Below are 13,153 nucleotides of genomic sequence, written 5' to 3'. Positions count from 1 at the left end.
TTTTCCTATTCCAGAATGAAGAGGACATCCAACTAATGTGTTCCGAAATCCTACAGATGGTACAAGCAGCTAGGGTCAAAGAGGCTCCTTCATCTCCTCCTCTTCTGGCTGCCCAGATACCCTGACCCCCAGATTGCCTTCTCTCTGTCTCCCCTCTTCCCCCCACTCCACCTAACCCCCTGTACTGTCCCTTCTATCCTCCCCACCTCTGTCTGTTCCCACTCGAGTGTCTGGGGGCTCCACTGAGAAGTGGCTCAGTGGAGCAGAGGGTCACTGGGTGGTAAACCTGGAGGCCTGAGCCTGGGTCTTGCTCAGCCGGTTTCTGGCTATAAAATCTAGAGTAAATTGCTCTCCGGCTATAGTTTCTCCCATTAAAAAACACGGGCGAGGGATGCCTGGGTGGCTCAGTTGGTTAAGCAGCTGCCTTCGGCTCAGGTCATGATCCCAGTGTCCTGGGATCGAGTCCCACATCGGGCTCCTTGCTTGGCGGGGAGCCTGCTTCTCCCTCTGCCTCTGCCTGCCATTCTGTCTGCCTGTGCTCGCTCGCTCTCCTCTCTCTCTCTGACAAATAAATAAAATCTTAAAAAAAAAAAATTTAAAAAAAAAAACAAAAAACACGGGCGATTAGCCACCCTGCCAGCTCTTAGCAGCCTCTAAGGATTCTTGGAGACTCTATGAGTTGTTGTGTGGGTCAGAGCTGAGTCAGGGGCCATGGGAAGCAAAGGACAGCTGTGATTTACTCTTCTCCCAAACACCCCCCTCTCCCTCCCAGCAAGCTGTCTCCCAACGGCTAGCAAGTCTTTTGCCCCCGGAATGCCCCCCTGTGAAGGCGATGACAAGTCACACAATTCCACATTTCAAGAAGCCCCTCTATTTAATCAAGTCCTTCCTGTTGTAATTTTCATCAGTACCTTGGTTGTGTTTTACCAACATGTAGGGGGAAGGAGGAGAGGGGGAGAGGGAAGGGGGATTATGAATGAGATGGAGGGGGCTGTGTATACAGGTCTCAAATGCCCCTCCAAGAAAGGAGGATAAAGCCATAGGGTTAGAGAACTTATGATTGGGACTGATTTGGAGCTTGACATCGAATCCCTTTGCTACCTCTTCTGCCAGGTGTCCTTGCCCAAACTGATCACCTTGGCATGCCAGCCCAGCAACACCTTGGCCTTCGTGCTGCTGAGTAAGACAGCCACAAACATGGCTCTGAAGGCCCGGTCCCTGGGCCAGGTTCCCTATCTAAGCAGCTTTCACCTCTGCCGTAAGTACACAGGTCAAGGAGACCGTGGAGAGGGGGCAGTTGTGAAGCAGGCTGCCACAGGCGGGAGGGGAGGGTGGGAGAGGGACTGGGACTCTGGAGGGGTCATGGGTGTGGGGAGAGGGTGCAGATCTGCTGGGAGGGCCAGGAGAGCACAGCTGTGAGCCTGGGCCTGGACGGAGGGGGAAGGCAAAGGGTTAGGGCAGCAACTTGATGCCATTTGGCTCTTCACATGGATGAAAAGGGGATTCTTCTGGAAGAGAGGCAAGAGCCCCCCCCCACCTCAACAGATCCTTTTTCCTCTATTCCTCGTCTTGAAACACTGGAGTAGAGATGCACAAACTTTGTTGTTAATTACAAAGTAATGCGTACACAGACATTCCTGACCCTTAGTTCTTTGCCCCGACTCTGAGCCTCACTCTTTGCTCACCCGATCCCTGACCGCTAGTTCCAGGGGGAGTCGGAGTCAGGGTGAGGCTATCTGTTCGGCACATTACTTGGGGTGTGTGGGTGTTTGTGTGTTTGGAAAATAAGCATCCTCTGTTAGGGTTTAAAAGAAGGAGAGGTAGCAAATGACTTTCCCAGTGTTGAGAGTCCTGATTATAATCAGTATAAACAACAGACATTTAAAAGGTAGACCTAGGATTTTCAAATATGAAAGGCATGAAAATGTGTGCCTGGATAAGAACTTCTCAGGATAGTGGGAGATCCTTTCAAGGTATAAACTAATAGGACACACTCACGAGTGGTAACTGTTTACCATGCTTCTGCTGGACAATGCCTTTCTTCCCTAGTCTGTCTCTCTATTTAAATCATTTTATTGTGGTATAAGTGACATACAGTGTTCTGTATGGGGGCTCCTGGGTGGCTCACTCAGTTAAGTGTCTGCCTTTGTCACAGGTCATGATCTCAGGGTCCTTGGATCGAGCCCCGTGTCAGGTTCTTGGCTCAACAAGGAGGTTGCCTCTCCCTTTTCTTCTCTCTCTCTACTCTCCCCCCTCAAATAAATAAATAAATAAAATCTTTTAAAAAAATCTTTAAAAATATTAGTGATCTGACAATCTATACATTACTGTATGCTCACTATCTGTCACCATAAGTGTCATCACAAGATTATTCATTACATTCCCTATTCTGTACTTCTCATCCCCATGACATTTATTTTATAATTGAAAGTTTGTACCTCTTACTCCCCTTCACCTGTCTTGCCCATCCCTCCCCTCTGACCACCATCTGTCTGTTCTCCATATTTATGGTTCTCTTTCTGTTTCTATTTTTGTTTGTTCATGTGTTTAGTTTTGTAGATTCCGCACATAAGTGAAATCATACAGTATTTGTCTTTCTTTGTCAAACTTCTACCTAGCATAACATTTTCGAGTTCCATCCAAGTTGTCATAAATGGCAAGATATTCTTTTTATAGCCAAGTAATATTCCTTGTATGTGTTTGTCTGTGTGTACAGACCACCTCTTCTGGATCCATTCATCTATTGACGGACACTTGGGCTGCTTCCATGTCTTGGCTCTTGCAGTAAATAGACTGCAGTAAACAGAAGGGCACCTGTACCTTTCCAAATTAGTGTTTTTGTTTTCTTTCGGTAAGTGCCCAGTGTAGAATTACTAGATTGTATGAGATTTCTATTTTTAGTTTTTTGAGGAAACTCCCTACTGCTTTCCACAGTGGCTGCACCATTTTGTTTTCCCTGCAACAGTGCACGAGGGTTCCTTTTTCTCCATATTCTTGCCAATACTTTTTATTTTTTGTCTTTGATGGTAGCCATTCTGACAGGTAGAAGGGGTGTGTGTGTGTGTGTGTGTGTGTGTGTGTGTGTGTATGTTTTACACTGAAAATGGTCTGTTTTTAGGGGAAGTCAGAATGTCACAATCCCCTTAGCAATGGCACTGATAATCGCTCTCCACTTTGCTTTTTCTCCTGCCCTGAAGAATGGGTGGTGGGCTGTTGGGTGGGAGAAGGGGCTGAAGGTTGGGCATCCTGAAGCTGACACTGACTCTGTGCTCTTCTTTTATTCTCTCTTTAATTTAGCTACCCAGTTCATCTCCCCACAGAAACTTCTGACCCATCTTGTGGTAAGTGATAAAGGATGAATACTGTCCATCCATCCATCCATCCATCCATCTCCTCATTCCACAAATAGTTGAGTACTAAGCTATTCCAGGCATTGAGCTGGGCATGGAATAAGGGGTAGGGTCAAAGAGCATAGGGGCTTTGGGGAGAGATGATCAAACAGCTTGGAGGACAGAATTGGGACCATAGTGCTGAGACCTGAAGATGAGGAAAGGGTGAGGCTGGGGAAGGCCTGACCTGTGTCCTACGTGGCCTTATAGTGAGCTGTTCTCTGCTGATCTTGGGCAAGTCTGCATGCCTTTCTGGATCTCATTTTCTCAGCAAGAATGCTTTGAGAATGTTCTAGACATTATGAACACTTGGAAAGACAAGGTATAGCACTTCCCTTGAAGTGTTCACAGACTTAGTGGGAAAGACAAGCCTGGGAATAACCACCCAGAATGCAGTGTGATAGATGCTACTAGAGGAACCCATAAGTTACGATGGGATCTTAGTAGAGCAAGGGGCAGACTTGGTCTCCAGGATTCAGAGAGGAGGCAACGTTTTGAGAGCACCATGCAGAACATGTAGGAGTTCACAGGTGGAAAAGAATAGGAAGGGTCTAAGCCTCAGCTCTACCATTCTATGGGTTTGTTCTGATTTTCTTCCTTCTCTTCCCTTCAATTCTTTCTCTGCCTCCTGCTTGCTTCTCTCGTTTCTCAGGTGTTTTCCCTGAAGTCCTATAGTGAAAGGGAGCTTGGGATAAGCTCTCTAAGGCTACTACATGCCCTGCATCCTATCACCTCCTTGCACCCTGTTATCAACTCAAATGTGGGCCAGCTGTGGATGAAGAAGATCCCCCAGATGTTGCGGATTCTGGATGGTGAGGGGTTGACTGAGAGGTGGGAGGAATGGAGCTGGGGGATTGTGGCAGAATCCAGAAGAGATGAAGTCCCGAGGTGCAGGATGGATCTTCCCTGGGGTGAGGAGAACCAGGACCAGTCTCTCTGTCTTTCTGAGATGCCATTTGGGTAGGTCTGCTTGTTTGGACCATGTTCTGCACTGAGCAGATATGCAGCCCAGAGTTCTGTGCCTCCAGATTTCCCAGAACACTCTTTCTTGTGCTCAGAGGATTGGGAAAGAGTATGGGTTTTGGAACTAGAGACCCAAGTTCGTATCCTTGCTCTAACATTTGCCAGCTGGGTATGTTTGACCTTTGAAAAGTCATACATTTCCTGGGGCCTCTGTAAAGAAGGGGGAACAATTATCTTGTAGGATCGCGATCAAAATTAAATGAGGTGATGGGCAAAAAAACCCCTTGGAATGGTGTTCAAATGTTGGTTCTTTTTCCCTGGCTGGGGCCCTCTGGTCGGCAGGTCCCTATAACTCTCTTCTTTCCTAGATCACACTAAGAAGAATCTGGATCAGGAGGAGTGGGAAGACAGGCTGCTCCAGGTATGCACGCACTCTAAGAGACATACCATTCTCCACACTTGCCTTCTTTCCCCTCTTTAGGATCCTTAAGGAGAAGAGGCCCCAGACCCCCTGAGCTAGAGACATGATCAAGGGACCTCCCTACTCAAGAGAACCTCTTTCTGAGGTTCTGAGAGGACTCCTGGTCTCTACATTGGAATCTCTGACTATATCCTAGACCTTATCTTACCTTCCACACCCTCAAAATTGTACGGTCAAGAGATTGTATGGGAATGGGGCCCTAGCTTTGTGTCCTTGGGCAAGTAATTTAGCCTTTGCCGGCCTCAGCTCCTTCATCTGCAAAATGGAAATAACTTCCATCTCCCAGAATTAAATAGGATAATACAGGAAAAGGAGAGCCTTGCAAACTATAAAGGGTTTCACACATAGAGTTGGCATTACCATCATTGTCGCTATATTGTTATTCTCCAGCCCTGACTAACCCCTCTATGTATCTCAGCTCTTCCCCATTTCTTGAGCTCTTTTTTCATATTCACAGACCATGCCCCCTTGTCTCTTGCTTCTTTGTGACCCCTTCCATGAGGCAGAAAAGCCCAGCCACTGCTCTCTGTGGTCCTCTTCTCCCTTCCTCTTACTCAGTTTTCAAGCCAGTCGTTAGTGGCCATCAATGATGACAGCTGGCTGGAGCAACTCATCAAGGTTGTCTTGGAGAGGATAAATTATTTCAGCGATGGTGAGGAGAAGGTGTGTGTGTGTATATGTGTGTGTGTGCGCACGCGCACAGGTGGGCATATCAGGCAGCTGGTGGTAGTTGCAAGGAGGGAAGTGGGGGTAGAGGCTGGTGTGGAGGAGTTTGGTGGGGAAGGAGTACAGAAATGTACACGAAGGACAGGCCTTGTGGGAAAACCCAGCCCATGTTTCTGGGCCCCGGGGAATGGAAGGATGGAGTGTACCAGGAGCTAGCGGTCACACAGAAACAGCAAAAATATCAATGTCTTAACATTTGCTTAGTGTTTAAGTTGTTTTGTTTGGTTTTTGTTTTTTTTTTTAAGATTTTATTTGTCAGAGAGAGAGAGAGTGAGCACAGGCAGACAGAATGGCAGGCAGAGGCAGAGGGAGAAGCAGGCTCCCTGCTGAGCAAGGAGCCTGATGTGGGACTCGATCCCAGGACGCCGGGTTCATGACCTGAGCCGAAGGCAGCTGCCCAACCAACTGAGCCACCCAGGCATCCTGTGTTTAAGGTTTTATCAAGAACTTTGCCATCTGTTGTCTTAACTGAACCTCCCAGTCATTCAGAGGTCAAAGAATAGAGCTGGTACTTTGGTGCAGTGGAAAGGTCATTGACCTAAGGGTCAGATTGAAGCAAGTTAGTTCAAGTAATATTTGAGGTCATACTATGGATCAGGGAGTATATGTGATGTTGGGGTTGCAGAGCTGACTAGGGAAGAGGCTCCTTTGCTCACAGACCTCAAGATCTGTTCTGGTGAAGGTCTCGTTCCCGTCCTGGCTTTTCCTGCACTCGTAGTACAGTCTGGGTAAGTGTCTTAGCCTTTGTGAGATTTCAGTAGCCTCACTTGGGCAGTAGCAGAAATGACTTCCGATCACAGGAGAGTGGGTGAGGATAGACAAAGACACCTGTGCAGTTGCTTTGTAAAATTCAAAAGACCAAGTAACCAGACGACTCATTATCCCGACTCCCAGATGGAGCAACCTAATCTAGAGGGATTTAGAGCCTTAAGCAATTTATTGGTAAAATTGGCACCTGAATCCAGGTTTCTTCATTTTTAATCTTGTTTTCCTGTCGCCAAGCAACATTTTATTTGGGCTTTGGGGGATCTCCAGGGAAGAGGCCTTATTTCCAAGACTGAATATTATCTCTCTAATTATTAAAAAATATTTATGAAGCACCTGCTATGTGCAAAGCTTTGTGGATGGAAGAATGAAGCAAGAAGGGATCCTGACCTTATTAATTAAGTTATTAAAAATATGTACAAATGCTTATGGCACAGCAGGCATGGACTAGGCACAGGGTACTCACACAAAAGGCACAGACTCTACCTTCAGGAAATCACCGCTTGAGTGAGCAGAGGAGAGAGTGGATTATTGTAAGTGCGGTAATTGTCGAGATTGGAATGTGCGCTGTATGCTTGGGAGCAGAGGGGAGAGCTATTTTCTTGGCCCAATGGGGCTGGCCAGAAAAACTTTCTCAAAGGTGGTCTACCATCTCAGTTCACTTAGGACTGTCCTGGTTTTAGCTTTAAAAAAGTCCAGCATACTGGGGCGCCTGGGTGGCTCAGTGGGTTAAAGCGTCTGCCTTCAGCTCAGATCATGATCTCAGGGTCCTGGGATCGAGCTCCGCATTGGGCTCTCTGCTCAGCAGGGAGCCTGCTTCCCCCGCCCCCCGGCCTCTCTGCCTATTTGTGATTTCTGTCTGTCAAATAAATAAAAAAAATCTTAAAAAAAAGAAGTCCAGCATACTAGGAAATGCCTCAGTACTGGGCAAACTGGGAAGATTTGTCACTCTACAGACAAATGATTAAGTCTGGGAAGATGAGTAGTGTGCCAGCTAAGCAGTCATTTGCCAGCTAAGCAGAGAGCCAGGTGCCCCAGGTCAGGTTTCATAGAAGCAGAGCCTAAGGTGAGGGTCCTTGTCAAGTGATTTGGCAAGAAAGTGCTCTCAGGAGAAGCTGTGGTCAGGTAAAGGACGCAGGATAGAAGAGGAGAGGCTAAGAAAGGACGTGGGGAGATCTGGATGGAAGCTACACTGTAGAGTCTATCCTGCTTAGAGACAAGTGAGGGGGGTGGCTTTTGTACCTCCCCACCCCTCCACCTCTCTGTCACCGGTGCCAGGCTTCTATGGTTGTTAAGGGGCGGGGATGGGAGAGAGAACGATGTAACTCTCAGGCGTCTCCAGGCAAAGGGACCCAAAAAGACTGCAGGTGGGAACTGCTCACAATGGTGCCCACAGCCAGGGAAGGGAAGGAAACTTCGGCTCTGGATAAGGCTTGAAGAGCGTCTGCTAGAGGAAGAAAAAGTGCCCGTCAAGAGGAGGTTCTAGGGGGAGAGGTGACATGTTCCTTGAACATGTGGTATACCCTGTCTGTCTACTGTGTCAGGCACTCTGTAAGTACTGGAGTAGAGCAAAGAACAGGACGTACACTGCTCCTGAGCTTTATTTATCACTGGAGATGAGAGGTTGGGGCGAGTTAAGAATTAACCAAACAAATGCATGAACAAGATGACTCATGATTGTGAAGAAGCCTTGAATGAAAGTATCAGGATGGTGAGCTTAGAGAGGAATTTAGGAGGTCAAGGAAGGTTCACTGAGCCAGGATCAAAAAGATGAGAGTGAGACAGCATTTTGAACAACCCAGGGAAGATTCCAGACAGGGGAAATGGGAAATATGGAAACCTTGAGGCAGGAAAGTGTTTGAGTACATAAATATGGATATTACAAGGTAGACAGGGCAATGCACAGTAAGCAAGAATCAAGGCTGCTAAAATTCAGAAGAGGGAGACACAAAGACTACATAAAAATACTTTTTTTGATTATGCTATTTTGATTTTTAAATTATGCAAATTTAAGGAACTTTTAAAAAGATTTTCTTTCTTTCTTTATTTTTAAAGTTTTATTTGTTTATTTGACAGAGAGAGATCACAAGTAGGCAGAGAGGCAGGCAGAGAGAGAGAGAGGGAAGCAGGCTCCCTGCTGAGCAGAGAGCCCCATGCGGGACTCGATCCCAGAACCCTGAGATCATGACCTGAGCTGAAGGCAGAGGCTTAACCCACTGAGCCACCCAGGCGCCCGGAACTTTTTATTTTTAATTTTTTCAAGTGAATCTTTGCTATTAAAATTTATTTATTTATTTGTTTGTTTTTTTAACTTATTTTTTTCATTCAAGTATAACCAACAATGTTATATTAGTTTTAGATGTACAATATGTTAACTCAACAATTTTATACATTTCTTGGTACTCATCAAAGTAAGTGTACTCTTGGGGCACCTGGGTGGCTCAGTGGGTTAAGCCTCTGCCTTCGGCTCTGGTCGTGATCCCGGGGTCCTGGGATCGAGCCCCGCATCAGACTCTCTGCTCAGCAGGGAGCCTGTTTCCCTTCCTCTCTCTCTGCCTGCCTCTCTGCCTACTTGTGATCTCTCTCTGCCAAATAAATAAATAAAAATCTTTTTAAAAAATTATAAAAAAAAAAAAAGTAAGTGTACTCTTAAGTCCCCGTACCCACCTTCTCTCTGGCAACCACCAATTTATTCTCTGTGTTTAAGACTTTTTTTTTGTTGGCCTCTTTTTTTCTGTTTGTTTGTTTCATATCTGAAATTCCACATCTGAGTGAAATCGTGTCATATTTGTCTTTTTCTATTTCACTTAGCATTATACCCTCTAGATTGACCCATGTGTTTGCAAATAGCAAGACTTCATTCTTTTCATGGCTGATAATATTCTTTATAAAGATGATAAACATCTTTATCCATTCCTCTGTCAATGGACTGGGTTGGTCCCATTTCTTGGCTATTGTAAATAAATAATTCTGCAATAAACATCGGGGGCATATATCTTTTTGAATTAGTGTGTTCATTTTCTTTGGGTGACTACCCAGTAGTGAAATTGTTGGACTATGTGGTTAGTCTATCTTTAGTTTTTCGAGGAACATCTGTACTATTTTCCACAATGGCTGCACCAGCTTGCATTCCCACCAACAGAACACAGGTTTCCTTTTTCTCTCCATCTCCACAAACTCTTGTTATTTCTTGCATTTTTGATTTTTAGCCATTTTGACAGGTGTAAAATGATATGTCATTGTGGTTTTGATTTGCATTTTCCTGATAATTAATGATGTTGGGGATCTTTTTGTGTGTCTACTAGCCATCTATATGTCCCCTTTGGAAAGATGTCTATTCAGGTCCTTTGACCATTTTTTAATTGGATTATTTGCTTTTTTGGTGTCAAGTTGTACAAGTTTTTTTTAATATATTTTGGATATTAGCTCCGTATCAAATATAACATTTGCAAATATCTTCTCCCATTCAATAGGTTATATTTTTGTTTTGTTGGAGGTTTCCTTCACTGTGCAGAAGCTTTTTATTTTGGTGTAGTCCCAACAGTTTAATTTTGCTTTTGTTTCCCTTGCCTGAGGAGATATAGCTTAAAAAAAATGTTTCTATGGCTGATGTCAAAGAAATTACTGCCTATGTTTTCTTTTAAGAATCTATGGTTCCAGGGGCCCCTGGGTGGCTCAGTGGGTTAAGGCCTCTGCCTTCAGCTCAGGTCATGGTCTCAGGGTCTTGGGATCGAGCCCCGCATGGGGCTCTCTCCTCAGCGGGGAGCCTGCTGCCTCTTCTCTCTCTCTGCCTGCCTCTCTGACTACTTTGTGATCTGTCTGTCAAATAAATAAAAATCTTGAAAAAAAAAAGAATTTATGGTTCTAAATGGAGACATTTATGTCTTCAATCCACTTTGAGTTTAGTTTCGTGTATGGTGTAAGAAACTGGTTTAGTTTCATTTTTTTTGCATGTGGCTATCCAGATTTCACAACACAATTTGTTGAAAAGACTGTCTTTTTCCCATTGTCTATTCTTGCCTCCTTTGTCATAGATTAATTGACCCACCATAAAAAGCATGGGTTTGCTTATGGACTTTCTATTCTGTTACATTGATTTATGTGTCTGTTTTTGGCCAGTACCATACTGTTTTGATTACTACAGCTTTGTAATAAAGTTTGAAATCTGGGACCGTGATACCTCTAGCCTTGTTCTTCTTATTCAAGACTGCTTTGGCTATTTGGGTTTTTTGTTTATTTACTTTTTTGGTTTTTTGTTTGTCTTTTGTATTCCAGACAAATTTTAGGATTATTCTAGTTCTGTGAAAAATGTTGTTGGTATTTTGATGGGAGTTGCCTTAGTTTGTAGATTACTTTGGGTAATATGGACATTTTAACAATATTGATTGTTCCAATCCATGAGCATGGAATATCTTTCCATTTTTTAGTGTCATTACCCTGATCAAAGTCAGATAAAGGCATTATAAAAAAAGAAAACCACAGGCCAAGATCTCTGATGAACATAGATGCAAAGATGCTCGGCAAAATATTAACAAACAGAATCCAAAATCATTCGCCATAAACAAGTGGGATTTATTCCAGGGATGTGAGGGTGGTTCAGTATTCACAAATTCATCAACATGATAGATCACATTAATAAGAGAAAGAATCAAAACCATAGGATCATCTCAATAGATGCAGACAAAGCATTTGACAAAGTACAACATCCATTCATGATAAAAACTCTCAGCTGGGTAAGTTTAGAGAGAACATACTTCAACATAAGAAAAGCCATACATGAAAAACCCAGGGCTAACATCATACTCAATGGTGAAAAACTGAGAGCTTTCCCCGTAAGATCAAAAAACAAGATAAGGAGGTCCACTTTCACCACTTTTATTCAACATAGTAGTGGCATTCCTAGCCATAGCAATCAGACAAGAAGAAGAAAGAAAAGTCATTCAAGTTGGCAAGGAAGAAATAGAACTTCCACTATTTGCAGATGACATGATGTTATATACAGAATATCCTAAAAATTCCATGAAACTGATAAATGAATTCAGTGAAGGATACAACAATAATATACATAAATCTGTTGCATTTCTTTACACTTAATGAAGCATCGGAAAGAGAAATTAAGAAAATAATCTCATTTACAATTGCACCAAAGATTGTAAAATACATATAAATAAGCTTCACCAAGAAGGTGAAAGATCTGTACTCTGAAAATGGTAAAACATTGATGTAAGGAACGTTTTATTTTCTAGCTGGAAATAGGAATTATATGGATCAGGGAAAGTTCCTAAAGGGATGATCTGTACCCTAAGATGCTGAGAAATTAGAAATACAGCTTTCTCTTATCTCTAGCTTTAGCCCCTGCTCTCTAGGGTTACTGTCTTACCCAGATGACCCCCAGAGAACAGGAGGGCCAGTGTGGAGGATAGGGCAGTGGGGAAGATGCTGGCTGACCGTTTCAAAACCAGTTTGGGTAATGGCTATTCCCCAAGCTACCCTAATTTCATTCCAAGCTATGCATGACCCTGCCCTTTCACCCTTCCTAGGCTTTTCTGTATAAATTCTTTGGATTTACCTTGCGGACCTCAAGGAATATGAAACTGGTGAAGACGATGCTTTCCTCTATTCTACAAAGTGTCCATGAAGATATGCGGGAGAGGGAGGTGAGGTGGAGGAACTGGCAAAGGGGAAAGAAACATTTTTTCCTTTAAGAGGCAGGATGACGAAGTAGTTAAAAGCTGAGATCTGGCAAGCTAGACAACCTGTTGGAATCCTAGGTCTGCCACTTTCTCACTGTGTGCCCTTGGGCAAGTTATTTACTATTATTATTTTATTTTCTGAATCATTTCAGAAAGTTGCAGTCATGCACATTTATCCATTTTCAGGGTGTACTACCTAAATATAATGATATTCTCTTACATAATCAAAGCACAGTGATCAAAATTAAGAAGTTAACATTGCTACAGTACTATTATCTAATTTATAGACCTGATCCGAAAATGGCCAATTGTCCTGTCCATGTTTTTTTAGAGCTAAAGAAAGACATTTTTCCCCCCTCTGGTTGGGATCCAATTTAGAATCAATTTATCATTTAGCTTTAATATTTTTAATCTGGAACCACTCCTCAACTTTTATTTTTCATGATCTTGACATTTAAAAATGTATAGACCATTTGTTTTGTAGAATGTAGCTCATTTTTTGTTTATCTCCTATTCATGATTAGGTTTAGATTATCTATTTCGTATGGGAATACTATGGAATCTGTGTGTCATAGGGTGGTTTTCAGTATTAAAAATGTACAAGCTCCGAGAACAATGCCTGGGACACAAGCACTCTCTAAGTGTTGCTTACTGGTAGAATTGGTGGCCGTCCTCTCAAGCATCCCCTCTCCAATGCCCCTTCCCTGCCAGATTCTCACAGCACCCATCACCATCATGACTATCATCAGTTATATTCCAAGCCCAAGGTTGGAACAGTATCACTGAGGAGACAGACTTATATAGGAAGAAGAGAGCTGGCTACACAGAATAGCCTTACTAAAGGCAATATGAGTGGTAACAGAGACATATAGTAGCTGATGTATGGGAGGGTGAGGACTTGGGCTAGTTGGGTCTAGATTAGGAGGAGGGAAGTGGGTATTCCTACTTGACATAATATTCCAAGACAAGAACTTTTGGGAGCATGTCTACAGAATAGTCAGTGATATAGTGGGACTATACCAGGGAAGTACAAATGACCTCTCTGCCAACACCTGGGGACAGATTGGATACAGCAGGTAACGATTAAGAGGGTAGAGGATGTTCAGGATAGTTCCCCGGTTTCTGGCATGCTCAGC

At 43.7% G+C, this 13,153-nt stretch overlaps 1 protein-coding gene across 12 annotated transcripts in view; it reads left to right on the top strand.

The window, feature by feature from the left end:
* Window positions 1–13,153, top strand: part of LOC125106256 (maestro heat-like repeat-containing protein family member 1) — an 82,725-nt gene that overhangs the window by 25,378 nt on the left and 44,194 nt on the right. For 11 of the 12 annotated variants that reach the window (XM_047740067.1, XM_047740073.1, XM_047740069.1 and 8 more), the window contains 8 exons: window positions 15–59; window positions 1,114–1,258; window positions 3,298–3,341; window positions 4,042–4,201; window positions 4,354–4,488; window positions 4,721–4,773; window positions 5,392–5,496; window positions 11,865–11,981. In XM_047740067.1, the coding sequence (XP_047596023.1) occupies window positions 15–59; window positions 1,114–1,258; window positions 3,298–3,341; window positions 4,042–4,201; window positions 4,354–4,488; window positions 4,721–4,773; window positions 5,392–5,496; window positions 11,865–11,981 (804 nt within the window). The remainder of the gene's footprint in view (window positions 1–14; window positions 60–1,113; window positions 1,259–3,297; window positions 3,342–4,041; window positions 4,202–4,353; window positions 4,489–4,720; window positions 4,774–5,391; window positions 5,497–11,864; window positions 11,982–13,153) is intronic. The other variant, XM_047740074.1, reaches the window with a different exon arrangement.

The sequence above is a fragment of the Lutra lutra genome, chromosome 8 (genome assembly GCF_902655055.1).
Source record: "Lutra lutra chromosome 8, mLutLut1.2, whole genome shotgun sequence".
In the NCBI taxonomy this organism is placed as follows: domain Eukaryota; kingdom Metazoa; phylum Chordata; class Mammalia; order Carnivora; family Mustelidae; genus Lutra; species Lutra lutra.
This window is presented reverse-complemented; position numbering and strand designations above follow the sequence as displayed.